Source organism: Pistacia vera, unplaced genomic scaffold, assembly GCF_008641045.1.
Source record: "Pistacia vera cultivar Batoury unplaced genomic scaffold, PisVer_v2 Contig59, whole genome shotgun sequence".
In the NCBI taxonomy this organism is placed as follows: Eukaryota; Viridiplantae; Streptophyta; class Magnoliopsida; order Sapindales; family Anacardiaceae; genus Pistacia; species Pistacia vera.
The window spans coordinates 219,771-227,627 of NW_022196434.1; the positions used below are offsets into that span (position 1 = coordinate 219,771).

A 7,857-nucleotide genomic window follows, 5' to 3' on the forward strand; every position below is an offset into this window, starting at 1 on the left:
TTAATAAATTTAAGAAATTTAAAAGAAATTAAAAAATATATAATAATATTTTGAGAATAATGATATTTTACTGTTTAACTTTTTTGGAAATACTAATAATAGTATTCTCAAAAGTGATACAAACGAAACCTATATTCTTTCACAGTATCTAATATTATGCTTAGTTTGTACATAGAATATTACATGTTATTAAGTATTAACCAAGAGCAGTGTGATGATAAAAGAGTAAAGGGTTTCAATATTAGTTCCTGTTCATCTAATCACTAATATGGGTGATTACTGATGAATTTTATTTGACTGTTCACTTTAGGTTACCAGCATGAACACCTTGATTTTATATATATATATATATATATATAATATGTAATTTGAAACGAAAGATTGATTTCCATGTGGGTGGTAGAATATATAGATTATTTTAAATGAGAAATTTGAGACAAAACCTGACACTTACACGCTTAACATTTAATTTGAAATGATGATGTTAGCAGCGATAATAACAAGATCAAATTTGTTGTACCTTCACTCAAGCTTCTTTCTCGTGTTAATAGCTGTCAACCACCCCCAACTTCCTTCTTCACAACTTATATGCACGTTTCCCTTCTACTCTCCTCCTCCATTTATTAAATTAGGACACCAAATCCCAACTTTTAATTAAACCATCTAATTTGGTGGTTTTCTATTTCAATCAAATCAAAACAAATCTCAAGGCCTATCATATAACATATTAAGATTGTTTTATTACTTTTTAAATTTTATGATGATTCGTGCGCTGTAGCAGTATAAAATCCTGGAACTCGCGTCACACAATAATTCTCCACGCACAAAAGTATCCTCATCTTTCAACTCTTAAGTCTTAACCCTTACTATCACTGAACCCAAAAATCTTTGTTTACGATCATTCCGAAATAATGCCTAAACATCCAGTTGCCGACGCCGACGAGAAGAGCCCGTTCGGTTCACTGAGTCCGGACGAATTCTACGCTCGTCACTCCGTCGCTCACTCCTCCGAGCACATCACCAACTCACGCGGCTTGAAGCTCTTCACTCAGTGGTGGACCCCGCTCCCTCCCACCAAAACCATCGGCGTCCTGTGCGTCGTCCACGGATACACTGGTGAGTCCAGTTGGACTGTCCAGCTGTCGTCGATTCTCTTCGCCAAATCAGGCTTCGCCACGTGTGCTATCGACCATCAAGGTCACGGCTTCTCGGACGGACTCCAGGCGCACATTCCCGACATTAATCCTGTCGTTGACGACGCAATTTCGTTCTTCGATTCCTTTCGTGCGAAACACGCGCCCGGCTTGCCGGCGTTTCTGTACGCCGAGTCACTAGGTGGGGCGATCTCACTTTACATCACGCTACGTCAGAAGGGCGCGTGGAGTGGTTTGGTTTTGAACGGCGCGATGTGTGGGATTAGCGATAAGTTCAAGCCTCCGTGGCCGTTGGAGCATTTCCTCTCCGTAGTGGCATGGCTAGTCCCCACTTGGTGCGTGGTACCGACTCGCGGGACTATAGTGGACGTGTCTTTCAAAGAGGAGTGGAAGAGGAAGCTGGCTGTGGCGAGTCCAAGGAGACCGACGACAAGGCCACGCGCGGGGACAGCGTTGGAGTTGATACGTGTGTGCAGAGAGCTGCAAGGAAAGTTCGAGGAGGTTGAGGTGCCGTTGCTGATATGTCACGGCAGCGAGGACATGGTGTGCGACCCGGCGTGTGTGGAGGATCTGTATAAACGCGCGTCGAGTGTGGATAAGACATTGAAGATTTACCCGGGCATGTGGCACCAGCTGGTTGGGGAGCCGGAGGAGAGCGTCGAGTTGGTTTTCGGGGATATGGTGGAGTGGCTTAGAACAAGAGCTCTACGCGCTGCCAAGGAGGGGTGATGTACTTGCGCGGTGATGTAGATGGCGGGTCATGGTGGTAAAACTCAATCTGTCAATCATATCATGCCATGTATTCGCATAACTAATGCATGTTGAGTGCAGCATCATCAAATCAAATAAATGAAACTTTAATCTTCAAATGGAAAGAAATTTATTTACTTCATTTGAGTGTAACATGTAAACTTTGTAATATTCTACAAATTTCACACACATTATTTCATCTTATCTTATTGTTCAGTATGCGTCCAGGATTGTAGGAGAATTTAAATCTATTTACAAAATGACAATTTTTTTATAATACAGTATAAAAATATTGTACGGCCACCATTGAACCAAATCTTTTGGTGTTTATTATTATTTATTTTTTTTGTATTACCACGGTTTTACATTATTTTTATAAATTATCAACATTTTTTTTTTTTTTATAATTGGGGTGTTCGGATCCGTTTGTACTCATCTCAACTAATTTTAAGATTCATTGAACACTTTATAAGCCTAATGTTCCAAGTAAGTTATAAATGAAAGTTAATGAAGGAAAAAAATTTCTTGACCATCGGGCTAATCCCTTGAGTTATAAATCATCAACTTTGGGAGTTGAATGAAAGCATTACTATTCTAGATGTCATTTTGTTTTCCTACCATTTGAATTTAATTAAAAGAATGGAAAAAATGCTTAAAAATCATAAATTTCACAATAAAATAAGAATATTACGATTGATATTAAACTCACTAAGTGTTTTTTTTTTTTTTTTTTTTTTTTAAAGAAAAATCTAGGAATACTTCCAAGGTATAATTTGAAAATTAACAAAAATACTTTTTTAGGTTTGTTAATTTAGCTAAACACCCTTACAATAAAACATTGAAAGTTAACAAAAATACTCTCACCTACCCATTAAATGCCAACAGTTGGCCATCACTATCAGAAGGTGGTCGGTAGTCATCGTAATGGCACATGATTGGTTGGATCTGGTCGATTGTGGGTTGATATGACATTTTTTTTAGTCAAATCCATTGTGAATCTAGCCGGAAAATGCCAGATCTATGGCAAAAAAGTTTGGTCGTCAACGACGGTCAAAGATATGGTCGTCGTTGATGGTCAACGATGGTCATATCTTAGCTGTCGTTGACGACCAGCTACGACCAAAGATTTGACCTTAGGCTAGATCTTTGACTGTAGATCTAGCCTTTTTCAGTTAGATCCATGGATCTTGGTTGTCGTTGACAACCAGCTATGACCAAATATTTGACTTTAGGCTAGATCTTTGATCGCAAATCTAGCATTTTTCGGCTAGATCCACGGTGGATCTGGCCGGAAAAAGCTAGATCGGTGCATTACTGGTCAGATCCAGCCAGCAGTACGTCATTATACCAGATTCTGGCTAACTTCCGACGGTGGTCGTCGAAATCTGGTAAATGTGGGTGAGACTTTTTTATTTTAAGGGTATTTAATTAAATTAACAAACTTAGGGGTTTACAAATAGTTGAATAAAATAGAATATAATTTTCAGATTAAAGAAACAAATATTTATTTTGGGTAGGATAGAGCTAGAATATTAAAACAAACACTGTCTTAATTTTTTATATCTACTATTAGAAAACTTATATAACATTTAAAAAATGCAGAAACCATTGAAGTTACTAATTTTTGAAATGTTATATGAAACTATAAATATCGTCGATCGGTGATACAAAAATATTCGGGAGAACGACATTTTCCAACCCAAGGTTTAGTGAAACGACACTTTCCCACTCGTCAAGTTTCAAAATGACACTTTCCCACTCTCCGTTATGTTCTGTCAGTGTTTTCCGTTACTATTTGACTGAAAAGACAAAAATACCCTTAATAGTTGACTTAATAATTTTTTTATTATTTATATCATGTCAACAATTCAATTACCAATATACCCACTTTTAATATAAAATCACTGCAATGTCCTCAACTATATAAGAGAATGTAAATTATCAATTTGTCCATCCAATTTTTTTTATTAAAAATAATGATTTAAATGAAGTTACCACTGGATTTTTTAAAATTTAGAACCCTTAAAATTGGCATTAATATACAGAATTCAAACATTATTAGTAGCTGAAAAATAAGAATCCAGATTGTAAAATTACAGTAGAATTAAAAGAAATTTTGTCAATTGAAACCTAATAAAAATAGGGAATTCAATACAAACAAAATAGATTTCCACAAACTTTCTACCAAGACAACAAATGATATTGTAGAATTAATAGAGAAAAAAGTATAAAACTAAGTAGCCACAAATTATAGAAATTACGAAAAGGAAGCCACGTCTTATCAAATCAGGTGCTTAAATTTTATAATGATTTCTGGCATTGATTACATTACACCCAAACCCTAAACCCTAAACCCTATAAATTACGAAGAGGAAGCTTTGCCTTATCAAATCAGGTGCTTAAATTTTATAATGATTTCTGACATTGATTACATTACACCCACCTTTTGAACATGGTAAATATTTTTTCTCCTTCTAAGAACTGCTTCCAAAAGTTGTCCTGGAAATAATTTATGTTGTCAAAACCGTAAATTCCTAGGATACTTTAATCTCCTTACCTTCGTGATGTTTCCATCTTTCTAACATGAGCTCCACATTTGAAATCATTGTTGGAATCGATACCCTACGCAGAAAAATATACCATTCTATAATATTTTAGTTACTTTCAAGGAATTTGGATAGAAAGTGTGGTTGGCCATGTCTTTTAAATAAGGACAATTCATTGAGCAAAACAAGGTGCACAACCAAAACAACAAAGAGCAAACATCAGACATCAGATTTATTAAGAAAGATGAAACAAAATAAAAGCTTTAACCACCACGAGAAGTAACCTCCACAAAGAGCCATTGCAAATCTAACTCCTTTCCTCCAATAATGGAGTTCTACCATCACAGTTACGCTGACAACAAATTATTAATAGAGGCCAGCAACATGCCAAAACATTTTAAATCAAAACTAAATAAAAAAAAAACTTGCAATAAGAAAGTTGAAATTAATATCTTGATCTGTCACGTTGGGCATTAGAAGAAAGAATAAACATATAAAATCTTGGTGATATATGGTTGTCTCAATGATCAATAGCAAAAAACTTACATCAGTCAGCAAGCCAACTGATATTTATACATTGTTATTATTATTATTATTATTCAAGGAGCAAGTACTAATTCTTCTTAATTTCGGGTACAGTTATGGCTCAGCATGTTGGTCCTTGAAAACTATAGCAATTCAAGAGCCAACCTTCTAATTATTCATCCCTAAAGCAGCTGCATCGTTTTCACTTTATCAATCTACAAGTTTGTGATAGTGAAGGATATGAGATGAAATTCAACAGGACTTCCTTGAAATTAGAGTGTAATCTGACTCTGCCAAATTGATGTTTGGCTTTTTGTTAGTTGCCATCCCTAAGTCGCTAGTCACTGAAATTTTCCTGCATTCAAACCACTACTATTATCAATCAACAACACAGGAACTATCTTAGCCCGACAAGACACCAAAATAGAAAGCCATTGCCTTTGCTACGTCCTTGTTGTCAATAGGTCGGCCAAAGATGGAAAAGAAGCCGATGTGGTGTATCCTTACTGGGGATGATGAAGATATGTGGTGATCGCACGACAAAAAACCCTAGATCGCCAGTCACTTCAGATCTAGAGAGCAGGAAGAGTTACCATAGAATTGGCAAAAAAGGCAGCTAACTCTTCGTTCTCCCTTCTTTTTCATTTTTTCAAAGTCAAACTTCAGTGGGATGTGGCAACCATTCAGCAACACTCACCATGATTTCAAATTTTTAATTTTTAATTTTTGTGTCTTATGTAAATTGACACTATTACCCTTTTTTTAGAAAGAAAAACGTTAACAGAACATGACGAAAGGTAATAAAGTGTCATTTTGAAACTTAATGGGTCGAAAAGTATCGTTTTGCTATACCTTGGGTGGGGAAAAGTCGTTCTCCCAAAATATTCATATCAAAATTTTTATTTTTATTGTCAAACGCTGCCAATGATGGCTGACTTGCATGTGTTTTGATGGACCTGGTGGCGCGTGGCATTTAAAGTTCGTGTTTTAAAGAAGTGGTGAAAATTGGGTTTATTTTTTTTTACCCTATAAAATGGTATAGTGTTAAATTCATTATTTTCCTCAGAGATAACGAAGAAAACCCGATGGTAGTAGTTCGGAGAATTTTTTATTATTAAAAATATAGGATTACCATTGAAATATATTACCTTCAAGATTATTAGAGAATGTTATATTAATATATTTGATTAGATTGGTAAGTATAAATAATTAATATGTTTGGTTGGGAAGAATACAATATTATTGTAGTAGTTTTTATTGAATTGCCCTTCTCTTTTAATATTATTATTATTATTTAGAGTATTTTTTAACCCTCTATATTTGAAAATTTAGCTAAAACACCCCAACAACAAAAGTTTAAAATTTAACAAAATTACCCCAACCACCCAAGACGATTACCGGCAATCAGCCACCACCACTGGTCGTCACCTGTAGTCATCAAAACAGTGCACGACCGATCGGATTTGGTTGATTGTGCGTTGATTTTTCTATTTTCGGCCAGATCGAAGGCTGGAAACGGCCAAATGGACGTGGATCTGGCCATTTTCGTCTAGATCCATTATTGTCGTTAACAATTGTAGATTTGGTCAGAAATGGCCAGATCGGCACATAGTCAGCCATATCCAGTTGGTCATGCGCCATTTTCACGACTATCGGTTTTGATCGACCGTGTTGGCCAACAGATCCATTCTTGTCGGAAATGGCCAGATCGGCACACAATGCCAGATCTAGCCGGTCATGCGCCATTCTCGTGATTGTCGGTGGCGACCAATCGTGCTGGCCGATGGCCAACAATCGTCTTGGGTGGCTGGGGGTATTATTCATGTAAATAGTGAGGACATTTATGTCCAAAAAATTAATTTATGAGGTTACAGAAGTCATTTCGCATATTTGAGCTAATTGTTATTTAATAGACAAAGGAGGGCATTTGTGTCCAAAATATGTATTAATTAAGGGTAAAATTGGTATGAACAATGGATTACCCCGGTAATAAAAAAAATAACACTCTTTCGGACGTTAATCGAATTACCCAATATTATCTACAATAATCACTGTTAGTATTGGTTGATTACCAGAATCTTTCATTACTTAACACTAAAATATGGTAATTATCAGATTAAAAGATATATTACCGATATTATCTTTTATGACTCGAACAAATCATACACCATGTGTTTTAATAAACAATAGGAAGCGCCACTCTTTTCAGAAATAGAAGCATAACCCCCATTTCGTTAGCATTCATTCACAAAATTCTGTCGAGTTATGAAATGACATTTTTGTGCTTCAATCGAATGCTAAACTGATTTTTTTTTTTCAATTTTCTTTTTTATTCAAATAAAATTTCTTAAGTTATTTTTTAATCTAAAATAATTTTTTTTTTTTTCATTTTCTTAATCCACTTTCATCAGATTACTTATCTCATACCAAACCAAATTTTTTACACTCCCAACAAATTTATGTGTTTAGTCCAACTTTAATTTAAATCTAACAAAATTCAATCAAAAATACATTATAAAACATAATCAATTAATTTTTTCTTTGATATATTTTAGAAGATTTTTTTGATAATTACAGGGAAGATACTTTATGAGTTGAACCTAAACATCTCACATGGACAAAAAGCTTGAATATATAGGTCAGTTAGCTTTAGCAGGCCATCTTGGCTCAATCAAATATGTGGACTATCTAATATCTTTGAACAAGTCAGTTGGATCTCCACTTTTTATGGAAAAAATTGCGAATAGAGGTCTCATTTACTCCTTCTCCCAGGAACTATATCATACATCACATTTCAATTCTATTTTGCTCCAGGATTCTTGACCACTTGCGTTGTAATTCAAGCATAAACTTTCATAACAAGCTGTATTGGATTGTTTGAT

General features: G+C 35.2%; 1 protein-coding gene across 1 annotated transcript; it reads left to right on the forward strand.

The window, feature by feature from the left end:
- The first annotated feature begins 574 nt into the window (after nt 1-574).
- Nucleotides 575-1,973, forward strand: LOC116109804 (caffeoylshikimate esterase-like). The gene has a single exon (XM_031396032.1). It carries the CDS (start codon nt 912-914, stop codon nt 1,881-1,883), a length of 972 nt encoding a protein of 323 aa, XP_031251892.1. The 5' UTR covers nt 575-911; the 3' UTR covers nt 1,884-1,973.
- The last annotated feature ends 5,884 nt before the right edge of the window (nt 1,974-7,857 follow it).